Source organism: Pyricularia pennisetigena, chromosome 6 (genome assembly GCF_004337985.1).
Source record: "Pyricularia pennisetigena strain Br36 chromosome 6, whole genome shotgun sequence".
Lineage (NCBI taxonomy): Eukaryota > Fungi > Ascomycota > Sordariomycetes > Magnaporthales > Pyriculariaceae > Pyricularia > Pyricularia pennisetigena.
In genome coordinates, this window is record NC_043744.1 from 2,459,033 (window position 1) to 2,472,175 (window position 13,143).

General features: G+C 51.3%; 5 protein-coding genes across 5 annotated transcripts; 2 read left to right on the plus strand and 3 right to left on the minus strand.

Moving 5' to 3' along the window:
* Positions 1 to 910: 910 nt before the first annotated feature.
* On the minus strand, positions 911 to 2,810 carry PpBr36_04557 (uncharacterized protein; the record flags this gene model as incomplete). Its single annotated transcript, XM_029891716.1, has 4 exons — positions 911 to 1,695; positions 1,784 to 2,295; positions 2,416 to 2,575; positions 2,651 to 2,810. 4 exons carry the CDS (start codon positions 2,808 to 2,810, stop codon positions 911 to 913), a joined length of 1,617 nt encoding a protein of 538 aa, XP_029749889.1.
* A 1,179-nt stretch (positions 2,811 to 3,989) lies between these two features.
* Positions 3,990 to 4,252, minus strand: PpBr36_04558 (uncharacterized protein; the record flags this gene model as incomplete). The annotated part of the gene is made up of 2 exons (XM_029891717.1): positions 3,990 to 4,101; positions 4,131 to 4,252. Coding segments are annotated over 2 exons (234 nt in total), but the record flags the coding sequence as incomplete, so codon positions are not given.
* Positions 4,253 to 6,479: 2,227 nt separating this feature from the next.
* Positions 6,480 to 9,301, plus strand: PpBr36_04559 (uncharacterized protein; the record flags this gene model as incomplete). The annotated part of the gene is made up of 2 exons (XM_029891718.1): positions 6,480 to 9,119; positions 9,200 to 9,301. The coding sequence occupies exons 1-2, from the start codon at positions 6,495 to 6,497 to the stop codon at positions 9,299 to 9,301; spliced, it is 2,727 nt and encodes a 908-aa protein (XP_029749891.1). The 5' UTR covers positions 6,480 to 6,494.
* Positions 9,302 to 9,843: 542 nt separating this feature from the next.
* On the minus strand, positions 9,844 to 10,439 carry PpBr36_04560 (uncharacterized protein; the record flags this gene model as incomplete). The annotated part of the gene is made up of 2 exons (XM_029891719.1): positions 9,844 to 10,097; positions 10,193 to 10,439. 2 exons carry the CDS (start codon positions 10,437 to 10,439, stop codon positions 9,844 to 9,846), a joined length of 501 nt encoding a protein of 166 aa, XP_029749188.1.
* Positions 10,440 to 10,951: 512 nt separating this feature from the next.
* On the plus strand, positions 10,952 to 12,865 carry PpBr36_04561 (uncharacterized protein; the record flags this gene model as incomplete). The annotated part of the gene is made up of 1 exon (XM_029891720.1): positions 10,952 to 12,865. One exon carries the CDS (start codon positions 10,952 to 10,954, stop codon positions 12,863 to 12,865), a length of 1,914 nt encoding a protein of 637 aa, XP_029749187.1.
* Between the last annotated feature and the right edge of the window lie 278 nt (positions 12,866 to 13,143).

Consider the following 13,143-nt stretch of genomic DNA (forward strand, 5'->3'; position numbering starts at 1 on the left):
CGAGGGATTCCCTCGTGTTCTTTGAGCCATCTCAGATTAAAATGAGTAGAGCAAAGAGACTAGACAAGGCTTACCCACGGAAGGAATCACAACAGAGGCTGGAATTGACCTTGGAATGGGTTGTCCTGGACGGCTTCATTCCAACTAGTTGCTGGATATGAGACACCTTTCTGTTAAGGGCATGCCGTTCAATTATTCGCTGTACCTGTCGATCGATGTTTGTTAGTACCGAAAACCCGGACACTGGCATGTCAGTTGCCGCAGATGGTACGAATGCCAAATGAGCGATATCGTTCCAGCCTTTTACGGCCAGCTTGCTGTCAATCCGCATTTAATTAAAAAAAATATGCCATACGATTCGCGGTCCTATGTCACTCTCGGCTTTAGGCGCAAAGCCAACGGACAGGATCGGTCATAAATGTGATGAAATTTCAGTACATAAGAGGGAATGCCCTCCTTCACTTCGTGCCGGCAGAAAGCAACTTCAACATTGCGATCGTTTTGAATCCTTCATCTAGGCTTTCCTCTTCTGGGTTGCGGTCTGATGAAAGTGCAATTTCGGGCGGTTTTGTTGTCGAAATAATGCATATATCTTATTCCTCCCAACCGAGTTCTGTATTTGGGTATTTGATAAAAGTACTGCGAATGGGTACAATCATAGCACCACTTGAAACCTGTCCAGTAGAATGAAATGATCGAGGCAAAATATGATTCAAGGCAAGAAGTAGCATTTGAAAGAAAGATTGCCAAAAAGAAGTTCTCAGAATTTACTGAACCGATCCTTAATGAAAATAAACAAAGAAAACCAAAACATAAAAAAAGTTTTTTTTTTTTTTTTTTGCTGCCGACAGGAAGACAACGAGAGCTGACCCTGCGGTCATCATGTGGGAGAACTTCAGACATGCAGTTATCACTGAGCGCGGGCGTGCTTCTGAAGGTGACGCAGCTGTCGGCGGACTAATGGAGGAGGAGCTGGACCCCCTGCTGTGGTTACAATAACCTCATCCACATACTGGGTGACATATGTGATGTCCTCAACCCAGATAATCTTCTGAACAAGATTTCCAATAGTGATGTACTCAGTCCTCACGCCGTCATTGCTCTCCTCGCGAGTGACGGGGGTAGGTGGGGGAGTAATGACAGGCGGTGGAGGGGAAGGAGTTGGGGTAGATGAGGGAGGAGGAGAGGGAGAAGAGGGAGGAGGAGACTGAGTGGGAGTAGTCGAGGCGGGCTCCGCCTCAGCCTTGACAGATGCAGCACCGTAATCGTCGTCATCCTTGGGGTCGGGGTATGGTGTTTGAGTAGCAGCAGCAGCAGCACCTACGCCGTCGCCAGACTGCTTGAACACCTGACCAGGGAGATACTGATCACCAGTCGGCGTCGCCCCCGGTTGGTAGCTCATAACGGGCACCGAAGGGACCGAAGTGGCACGTGGCGGGTTCTTGTCAGTAGCAGGCTGCGGGCCAACTTGAATGGGGACATTTCCGGGCAGAGCGGGCAAGCCGGGGCCAGTAACATTCTCCTTAGCCATCATATCTGGAAGCTTGATCTTGCATTGCCCGGCTTTTGCGTCGTCCTGAATGGTGAAGAGCGGACAATCCTGGATTCTGCCAGAAGGGTTTGTGCAGGTATCGGCAGCTTTCTGCAGGAAGTCGACATCCCAACCAGTCATAAAATCAGCGTGGTAGCCAAATCCTATATATGAAGAATCAAGATGCCAACTGTTAGCAAGGATCCCAGTGACGTTGAGTATGCTTAACATGGTTTTAAGTCGTGCACTAACCCTGAATATCTCCATTGGAGATGACGAACCTGCCAGTGCGGCCCTTGAAGGCAGCCGTGTTCCAGATAATCTCGTAGAAGAGACTGATGAGACGTTTAGGGTGGGTCGAGGGGCACGTGCCCGTCATGACCAAGTCCGGGTAGGCAACGTGGGAGCGGTGATCAGGAGAGTCTGTATCTACACCGTTCCAACACGACGGAAACATCATCTCGAAGCGTATGCCATCAGCGCAGTTCGCATCAAGGTACGCCTTGTCAGGAAGAACATGGCGGTAGAGCGAGCCTTCAGGGGCCTTGGCGTAATTCAGGCAGTTGAATCCTATAGCACGCTGCTGAAGGTCGGGCTGAGAGGTCTGTCCCAGCTTGGCCCAGACTGACTTTTCAGGATCAGGCTTGCTCACATCACCAAGGGCGTCCGAGTAGTTGCGGCGCAAGCTGTCGCCCGCAATCATGCGAAAACCCTTGGGGAAGGCAATAAGTTTCTCTCCCTGGTTGGGAAAGAGGAGATAATAACTAGTCAAATAAAGTCAGCACTCCAACGGTCCATTCCAGGTGAGTGGCATCTAAAAGTAGGAGAAGTTGGCGTGGCAAGAAAGTGATGAGAACACAAATTTGCAAGTCAGAAAAACTCACGCAAGCATGCCACCTTGCTGCTCGACAATCTCAAACTTTCCGGTCGTGGTATCCTCAAAGAACAGGGACGGATGCCAATAAGCGGACTTGTCCTGAGTAACAGCGCAAGAAGTGCAGTCCGAGGCCATGAGATCGTCGTAAGTGGCATTGTCACCAAAGCCTGAGGTATACAGGTTAGCAGCAATATCTTCAATGATGATCAGTAACTTTACTAAAATATGGCACTATCTCTTACCTCCACTGCCATGAATCGAATGAAGGTGCTGTGCAACTTCGCCCGGTGAGATAAGAGGGTCGATACGGGCCAAACCAGACCTAGCGCGGCACTCCATGCGCCAGAATGCATTTGCAGTCAAGGCGAGGTTGCCTGCAACTATGAGAGTAAAGAGTTTCATGTTGAGCAATTCGTAAAAAGGTAGCCGCCTGGGATATTTGAATAAATAATTATTCGGGAGTTGAAAAGTCGCCTGGTGCTTGATGAGGTTGCGAATCTCAAACAAGCGAGGCGCTTTCAAACCAAGTGGCCTAAATGCCGAGATGGGAGGAATTCGTCGGTGGTTTCCTCAAACGAAGGCGAGAAACCAAACTCAACACGGGCAGAGTTGCGTGTTCTGGATGTGGTCGATCGTTCGAATCCGTGGCGTTCGTGGAGCGAGGTGGCAGCGTGCCTTCCCTTTTCGATCGATAAACCCAAGCAGTGTTCTCCACGGGCAACCACACAGCAAAAATAGTCCAGTCCGGCACGCAATAATGATAATAGGTTGATAACACCACGTCCAGCTGTGGACTTGTTCCTCCGCTGAGCTTTGATCGATCGGGGATATCGAAGGATGAAGGTTGGTTCGAATAGAGTGTGCAACAAACAGATGCAAACCTCGACGAGAAAGAATCAGAGCGAGTATCTGAAACTACTCAAGAAATGAATGCGGTCAACACAGGGGGTCGAAAAGAAGGGAATCCGTCGCAGTCGTCGAAACGAGGAAGAAAAGAGAAAGAAGGACTGTGAGAAAAAGAGGGCTATTGAAGAGAGCGGACGTCGAAATTCCAACCACTGCAAACGACGCAGCTGAAGCGAGTGTTGGAGAAAAGAAAAAAAGAAAAAGACCGAAGGGAGGCGTCAAAAGGTAGACAGACGGACGGTCAAGAATTAAAAAAAGAGGGTGGGAACTTCAAACGAGAGACATAGCTCGTAGATATTACATTGCTCAGATGGGCAAGAAGGTACGTACAAACCCACTTCCCGCCACGCCCAACCAACCGATCGGCTCCAATGAACCTGCAGTCTGGGGCAAGGGGCCAAGGAAGGACCCTAACCAGGGTTGCGTACCACACCCCATCCTTGTCCTGACAGGTCACAAGCGATGTAGTACTGTATGTACTATTTATTTGCAAATCCTCTCTATTTCTAGACTAAAAGACGTCGCAGTAGTAACAGTATTCCAAGTGTTAGCATGGTTGCAGGACAGTCCGGGAGTCGAATCCTATCGGCAACGTTATTATAATTACATATTACCTTAAATTGTGAAGCTCATACCGTGTATATGTAACACCTGCAGCATTCGAGTTTCTTACCTACTGTAAGGCACCAATTTGTCTCCGCTACGTCCGCGAGACAGGAATGTTCCGAGGCTGAAATGGATCGCCACCGCCTGCCGTCCTTTGGTGCGAGCTTCTGTCCTCCCGTGTCTTTGCCGCAGAAGAAATACTTATCTTACTGCACTGCATGCTCCAATGTGCAAGATACCTCGAATATTACATATTCTTGAGTTGCTTCTGCCGCACCGATGATCAGGACGCGACCGACCGGCCGGCCAAACCGACCTTGGACTGCCTGCATTTAACAAGTTCCCCACGAAATTCCCGTGCAAGAGATCCTGCCATAGCCCCCTTCGAAATAAATTAGATTAAAGGAATCTCGTCAAGTTTGGGTCTGTGTGGATTTTGCATCAAGTTAGGAAAATCCCAGCCGGGATTGGCGGGGATCGCCTGCACAAACGTTGAAACCCTGCAAGGGGCCAAGAGGGGCGCACGTCTTAGTCTGGAAAATAGGGGTGTTTCCACAAAGGTATCGTTTAGCCATGATTCCTTACAAAAAGTACCTCGCATGTACAAGCGAATGAGGCTCCTCGCCCCAGCACTTGCAGAATTAGCCCGAGCGGAGCCGCGCGGGACCTTGCATTGGGGCGGGCTGCTGTGAGTTGGAACCATTGGTAGGGATCTCCGAGGGAGGCTTTCTCGCCCTATCGATCAGATGACTGTCATCTGAAGCCTGGACGTGGTTCGAAGAGACACTTTCATTCCGGTCATGTTCCCCCGCCTCGGCCACGTTTGTAATGTACTGTAATTACCGTGACGGTGCGCGATCCATAAAGTTCGCCCCGCGGAGTACCCGTCTAGAGTATTTTTCCCGCTACAGTTTAATCTGTTTGCAAGCAAAGAAAAAGGATGCTGGGTCCGTTGACGTCAGCAGCGATCTTCATGCGGTTGACCAACTCCATGTTTGGTCACAGTCAATAGAAACTTGTGGGACGCCTGCTCAACTTGTCAGCATCGAGGTAATAGTATGGGATGATCCCCATGTTGCAAAGGCCAGTCTACGTCAATGAGGCGTGGGACGGACCAACACTAGCCGAAGTACCCTAGCTTCGCGGCTAGAAGCTGACCGACGCATCGTGGTAGTTCAGACCAACTAGGTCTAGGTCTATTTAATTAAAGTATATCATTTCCAAGGAAGAGCAGATAAATAACCACTCCTCATGTTCGGCATGCTACCTGTCAGTTGAGCGTGGGACTGGCTGATGCTAACGCGACATCCCAGAGTTGCACTTGCGAAGTAAAACCCGTCAAAAAAAGACAGGGTGGCTGACAAGGTTCGTCTCTTTCGAAACGGTTTCAAAAATAGTCGCTAGATGATGCACCCCTCTCACACCCCACCCACTTCAATAACCCCTTTTTATCAAGCATGCCCATCACACAGGTGATAGCTAGTGTTAGTGCTGGAAGCGCGTTTGCGACAATATTTTGGATTCTATTCTGGATTATTCTACCGTATATTGCCGGCCGGCACTGGTGCAAAATGGTGCGCTCAGGTGGTTAATCCACTCCTGAGACCGATCGAGAAAAAGGCGATCAGCGGCTTGTGTTTGTTTCCAACAACCACGCAGAAAGCCTAGACTTGGCTAAGCTTCTTTTTTGCTTTTTTTTTTTATTAAAAAAAAAAAATTGGGCTCTACCAATGTGTTTCGGTGAGGCTTTGTGTACCGGGTTGTTCTGACATTGCTACTCGATACATAAACTTGGGAGGCAAAGAAGTAAACCTTTGAGCCTAAAATCGGTAATAGATGGGCAAATTATATGAACGATCCCTCACAGCTTAACGACCTAATCCAATTGACACTAGAGAAAACAACATTAATCACCATGAAACCGTGATCGACAGATTGTCGTTAATGGCTTGGAATCTCTTTCAATCAATTCCATGAGTCGTTTTGGCTCGTCTCAACAATCTGCCTGCGCTATCTCACCTACGGTATTTCAACTGTGGATGCCTTTCCGACCCTTTTTATAGCCTAGGTACCCATGTGGGCGGGTACCTACCCTGCATACTTGATTGTTTCAAAAGTGGTTCTAATCACTGCCTACGTTCCCAACTCGAGATAGGTATTTATGCTTGTCCAGATCGCTCCAATACGGCGACGAGTAATGAATTGTCATGAGCCTGCTATAACAAAGTTAATTATTGATGCTATGGTTCTCGACAGTATTGGTTTTTTTTTGCTGCCCGAAGAGCCTATGTTCACTTTGTAATCGGTCGACTCAACCAGGACAAAATCTTGGCACGCACTGACATTATTTTATTCACTCACTGGTGTCTTGACCACCTATACCCCACTTCACGGAGCTACCTGTTACAATACTGCTTTGCAAGCATGTGTCTACAGTGCCTTACTTCACCTCCCTAACTACATTGCCAACCAAAGATAGCCGAGTTGATAAACCGCCAGAATCTTGAAAATTCTTTTGTGGTTTTGCTGTTGCAAAGATGTTATGACTGTTTTCTATAGATCTTGATCGACATAATGGATGACCTCTCGGGATTGAATTGGTCCGCTCCGGCCAACAACGCCTCCAACAAGAAGCCGCCCATGAATCCATCGAGTGCCTTCTCCTATGCATCTCTGCGTCCGACGCCATCGCCTCAACCATCCGGTCGCAACACTCCTCTGTCATCTCAGGGCTCCGGTGTGGCGGGATTCAAGCCACCAGCGGCAGCCCCTAAAGTCGCACAGGATAGCTTCAGCGGTCTGGTGAATTTCGGAGCTGCCAAGAGTACGGCCAACTTGAGCTTGCGCGAACAGCAGGAACGGCTCGAGGCCGAGAGGCGAAAGAAGGAGGAGGAAAAGAGGAAACAGGCGCAGGCGAACTATGGCGATGGGAGATTCTTCGACACTCTAGGGTCCAGGTCGGCGACACCCTTGTCGCAACCGGCGTTTGCGGGCCTGAACAATGGCAAAGCCACGGCCGATTCCGAAGACGACCTCTTCGCCGCATTCAAGTCTACTACGCACGTTGACAACGCAAGTCACTTTCCCCCACCGATCCAGGGGGGACAGACACCGCTGTCAAGAGGCTCTACCCCGGCAAATGCAGCAAGTCTAAACCTGAGCAGCCCAAGTGCTTGGGAGCAGCCTACCGCCTCCAAGCACACATTCGATGACGATGATGATCCCTTCGGCCTCAGCGAGCTGAAACCGAAATCTCAACCAGTACCTACTACCGTGGCAGCTGACGATGACGACCTGCTCGGCGACCTTGGCAAACCTATCGAAGAGGTGCGGAGAGAACAGGAGGCCAAGGCCAGGGCGAAAGCCCAGGCAAAAGTGCCTGAGCCAGAACCTGGAAAGCCTATCGAGGATTCTGAATCAGACTCCCCCGATGAAGATGGTCCTGTCAGGAAAACAGGCAACGACCCTTTCGATAAGGCCGTTGCGCAAATTGTTGACTATGGTTTCACCCCTGAAGATGCAAGGAGAGCGCTTACAGAAAGCGGGGCTGGATTGAACGTTCAGGCGGCCGTAAACTTCCTTCTGGATGATGCGCACAAAAAGTCTAAAGAGAAAGCGAGGCAAAAACAGTCTCAAGCCGGGCGTCTAAGAGAGGACGACGATCGAACATCATCTTCTGGGCGATCTAGGAACGCTAGTCCAGCTTGGGCACAGGATGAGAGGCCGAGCCATCGGGATAACCGGTCTCCGGGACAAGGAGAAGTAGACTTTGCGAAGCAGGCGACTGCACTTGGCAACAGCTTCATGAAATCTGCCAATTCGCTGTGGAAAACAGGCCAAAAGAAGATGCAAAAGGCGGTCGCAGATTTTCAACAACAAGATGCAGGCGACCCGAGCCAGCCTAAATGGATGAGGTCTGCGCAGCAGGACACACACGCTGTCCAATCGGACCGAAAGCGCACTGAAACTGGTACCGACGAAGCAATGATGCTTGAATCCGATGGTAGACCGCCTCGGCGGGACGCAGCCAGTAGTGGCTCTGCTCGAAACCAGTCACCAGCGGTGCGACCATCGGCCGGGTCTAGGACAGCATCAGGGCCAAAGTGGCAGCAGGCATCACAGCCCTCTCTTATGGACCCGCGATCGAGAATCAACAAGCAGGAGATCGAAGAGCAGAGTGCTCAGGCATACATCAGTCCAGCCAGGCGGAAGAAGGCAACACCTCGGCCCCAAGCAGAGGCAAGACCTCCGCCTGAACCGCAAGCGGACTTGCTTTTCGAGCCAAATCAACCAAGTAGGGCTCAAGCGCCCCCTACCAAACAACCCGCCCCCACTCTTGCGAAAGTACAAAACAATGCGCCTCCGCCTAGGCCACGGCCACCACAGCCAGCCCGCCAGATCCCGCCGCTTTCAGACTCTGCTCTACAGACATCCACCAAGCATCGCCTCGAAGGCACTGCGCACTTCAAGCGAGGAGATTTCGCATCGGCTCATGCATCATACGGCAACTCTCTATCAGCACTTCCCCAGTCGCATCCTCTCGCGATCTTGCTTCTTTGCAACCATGCTTTGACAGCTCTCAAGACCGGAGAGCCCCGCCAGGCTGTCGACGATGCCGATACTGCACTCAAGCTCATTGGTCCTGGCAAAGGCGAAGGCGAGACTGTTTCGCTGGGCGGACCCGAGAACGAAACTCGTGACATGAAAGATCTTTACGGCAAAGCACTGACACGCAAGGCCGAGGCACTCGAGCAGATGGAGAAGTGGAGCGACGCGAGTGTTGTCTGGCAGACGTGCGTCGAAGCTGGCGTTGGTGGTTCCACGGCTACCGCAGGCCGACAGCGTTGCCAGAAGGCTCTGGCGCCCAAGCCAAAGCCCAAAGCAGCCCCTTCTCGGCCGAAGCCGAGTCCAGCTGCGGTGTCCAACAAGAGCTCAGAGGCAGTCGTGCGGCTGCGCGAAGCCAACGCTGCCGCTGCACAGGCGGACGAGGAGAGGTTTGCGCTTGTCGACAAGGTCGACGCGCGCATCGCAGCGTGGCGCGACGGCAAAAGAGACAACCTGCGGGCTTTGTTGGGGAGCTTGGATCAGGTCCTCTGGGAGGGCAGCGGGTGGAAGAAAGTCGGACTTCATGAGTTGGTCGTGGCCAGCAAGGTCAAGATTATATACATGAAGGCCATTGCCAAGTGTCATCCCGACAAGGTAAGGGCTCGCAACTACTTTTCATTCCCAAGCTATCTGACTTTATCAGTACAGCTACTAACCAAACTCACGCGGAATAGATTGCCCAAGACGCAAGCACTGAAGTTCGGATGATTGCAGGAATAGTTTTTGCTACTCTGAACGAGAGTTGGGACAAGTTCAAGGCTGAGAATGGGTTGTAGGTGACGGGAATGTCATGCTAGATATCGTGCAACTCCACGAAGAATGAGGACATTATAATTAGAATTTGTTCACTTGCAAAGACAGGTTGATGCAACCAAGAAACTGATACTTGTCACACCGTCATATACAAAAATCATGGTTTTGAAAATTGAACTTTGATGAGCTCATGCGGCAGACTTTAGGCGTACTCGACAACAGTAGAGTATTATTGCTCTGATAGCTGATATCATAAACTTTGCAAACTCGGTTAATAATAATCCATGCAAGCTGCCACAACATGGAGTACGGACAGTTATACTAAGCAGAACATGCACATGTAGGAAAGGGGTTATCTGTCGAGAGCACGAAAAAAAAATCAAATAAAAATAAAAATAAATAAAAATAAATAAATAAATAAAAAAAATAAAAATAAAAACACGACCAAGAACCCATGAAAGAACTGAGGCATAAATAGGGGCCTACTTGTATCATATAAAATATACGTTTCTTAGTTTTTTTTTTTTTTTTGTCTTATTTTTATATTCACCTGGTCCACGAGGCCTTACAAGCCCAGGCTTCTACGGACAGAGTCGCGAACCTTTTGTTCGTAATCGCCCCTGCGCTCCCGCCACATCTTTGCCGCCTCGACGTTGGCAGGACTTTCGTCGTTGGGCTCGGCCAGCATGCTCATGACGGAAATCAAGACCTTCTCGACCGACTGGATGGGAGACCACCGCTCGGATGCGTGCTCGTAGTGGTTGGGGTCATCGCCGGGTGGGTGGAGGATCGAGATGCAGACGAGGCCGCTCGGGTAGACTGTCCATGTCCGATTCCAACCCGCCTCGTTAGTTTATTACAGAAGCCAGCCACCGACATCCCCCTTGTAGTAAAGCTGCTCTCCGATCACGTACCATTTGGGTGCCAAATCTCGCCTAGGAATTTCATCGTCGGCGGTGCGAGCGGATAGTCCTTGGGGAAGCGCAGCTCGGCGGGGAAGACGCCGCCCTCGAAGGGCGTGCCCTCAGGGCCCTGGATCATGGCCTCCCAGTGAAGGAGATCATCTTCGTTCACGGGGCCGGCGGTGATGCCGTCCGGCGGGTTGTTTGTCAAAGCGCGGTACTCCTGGAGGAGACGGCGGTGGGCAGTTGATTGTGCCATAGATTTGGGTGATGGATGGGTCGCGGTTTCACTGATGTTGACAACTGTACTGCCTTCAAAAGACGTAGGGTAAGTGATGGCGGTGCGGGGCAGATCGATGGGTTCGGGAGTCTTGGAGGTTTCTTGGCACTTTGGTTAGTTGCTTTGTGTGCTTGTCAAATGAAATAATGTTTTCTTTGTCGTAAAGGCCGCAAAAGCTATTTTATGAATCAATTCGGGTAGCAGAGGCTTTCTATTGTACAGGTTCAATTCCGTTTAATTCGAGTAGCTTCCGCTGCAGACATGTGGCCATGACGATGCCGGAGTCGGCAGGCACCATTTGTGCAGTAGGAGCAACTACAGTAGACTAGCACCCGTGTACCAGTACCTGTCCGTGTCGGGCTAGGCGCCCCACAACCCCCGTCATCGTCCACTTGACCAGACTTTACGATTGCAGGGTAGAGCTACCGATGAGCGCGCCCGTGCTTCAGCTCTCAACAACTTGAAATTTCCCACCTCATGTCCTGCCAAACATGCCGCCCAGGTCGGTCCCTAGGGGCATCCTCCGGCCGACTAGGAGTCTGCATAGAGTCATAGCAGCTCCGACCTCTCCCGCTTGTTTCTTTTGTTCTTATTCACTGCCCACCGGGGCCGGCAGGTCATCAACTTTCACACAGTCAAAGCCGCGATTTGACTCCCGACGCGCTGAGTCCACAATTGCGAACGCACCCGAGCCAAACCCGCGCATAGAGCTCCAGACTGCCTTGACCGCATTGCAGAGACATGCGCCCAACTATATCAATATATCCAGAGTCGAATTGGCATTGCAGGGCCTCCGTCAGGATGCGGGCCGAGAAGCTGTGCGGCTGGCTATTCTAGGGTTAGGGGACAATGGTTCTGCTGGCCGTGCTGCAAAGGGTTTGCTACGCTCTATGCTCGCAGACCCCCTCTCGTCGGAGCAGGAGTGGGAACGTCAATTAGACCAACGGGACGAAACGCGGCCTCTCATCATTCGAATCCGTCCAGAGGAGTCACAGTCCGACAGCGGCACTGCAAGGCTAGGTTTTGTGCGCCCAGCGAATGCAAGGGATAGTGCTGTCTTGGAGATCCCCGTATCGTCACCCACTCTTAACAATCATGGCCTGGAGATCCTGCTGGCGACGGTAGGCTCCGTCGCACCCCCTGGCCAGAACAGCAACAGCGCCGTGTCGCTCGAGGAGGCAGCCCTTGCGCCTGCAATAGATATTCCGACTTCGAGCACTGGCCGCTTCACCCAAATTGCAACACCCGTACACAAGGCCCTGTTCGTGGCCGATGGGGTTGCGGGTGCTTTGAAGATTGGTTCTCTATCGGGGTCGGGGCCGACAGATGACATTGCGGGCGCTGTGAATCTCAAGTCATGCGCTGATGAAGACCTCGCCGGCTGTCCCTTCACGCGGATTGATGTTGAGTCCGCTCGGCAGGCGGTCGCTCTGTTCCGCGAGGACGTGGGCAACGCCATGGAATTCGAGGCTCTTTGGTTCAAGAGTAACGTTCCAGCAGCCAAGGATTGGCTGCTCAAAGGTGCTTTATCCAATGAGGATGGAACCACAAAAGCGGTTGTGAAGCAGCTTGTTGTTTCCATACTCCGCAACGCCATTGCGCGAATCGAAGAGGACGAAGGCCGCAATCTCTCGGTGGCGTTACAGCGTTCTACCACTGTAACGGAGCTGAACGCAGCTCTATCAGAGTGGTCTGAGGCTGCTCACTCTGAGTTACGAGAGCAGCTGGATGAGGCCTTTGCCGGTAGAAGATGGCGCAAACTTGGATGGTGGAAACTCTTTTGGCGCGTCGACGATGTTGGCATGCTGTCGTCCGAGATGATCAGCCAGCGATTTTTACCCCGGGCAGAACAGGGGGCCGTTTACCTTGCTGGCGGTATTGACGGGTCTGGACTGTTTGGGAAAATGGGACAGGTCCCCAGCTATCAGGTGCCAGCTCGTACAGCACATGCTGCTGAGGCTGCAGTAGCCTCTCCAGCCACGACAAAATGGCCTGCACACATTGCAGAGACGAGAAACTATCTCTTAACAAAGAGTGTGCCGGCGCTGCAGGCACTGGCACAGCAACTACTCATTCAGACACTTAGCACCACGACACTTACTACGTCCCTGGGCGTGCTCGCATACCTCTCTTCATTTGGAGCATACGAGGCTGGAGCCATAGCAGCTCTCGGCACTGTATTCAGTCTACGAAGGATGCAAACAAAATGGGAGACAGCTCGAGAGTACTGGCACGGGGAGGTTCGCGAGGAAGGTCGGAAGGCTGTAAGGGCTGTGGAAGCAAGCATTGAAGGGTTTCTAGAGCAAGGGCGAGCTGGCGGTAACGATGCTATCAGTGCAGAAGAGCTGAGGAGGGCCAGGGATTTGGTGAATACCGTCGAAGACGCACTGGAGAAGCTCAGGTAACATCGGCATAACTTGCCAATGTTGTACAACAACGTATATAGATGTATGAAAGTATTAATCAGTCGATATCTTGCTGGATCTATCACTCTGACATATCAGGCTGTGCGGACAGGAGTTTCTTCCAGGCTTCATAGTGGCTCTCATCGTCTCACCGCTGTTATTGGGTAACCTTTATTTTTCTTCTTTTATGTACCTGGGTATCGAGAACAAGCTGCGACTCTGGCGACGAGCCATGAAACACCCATAACTCCTTGGGGATATATCTCAACCCCAAACGA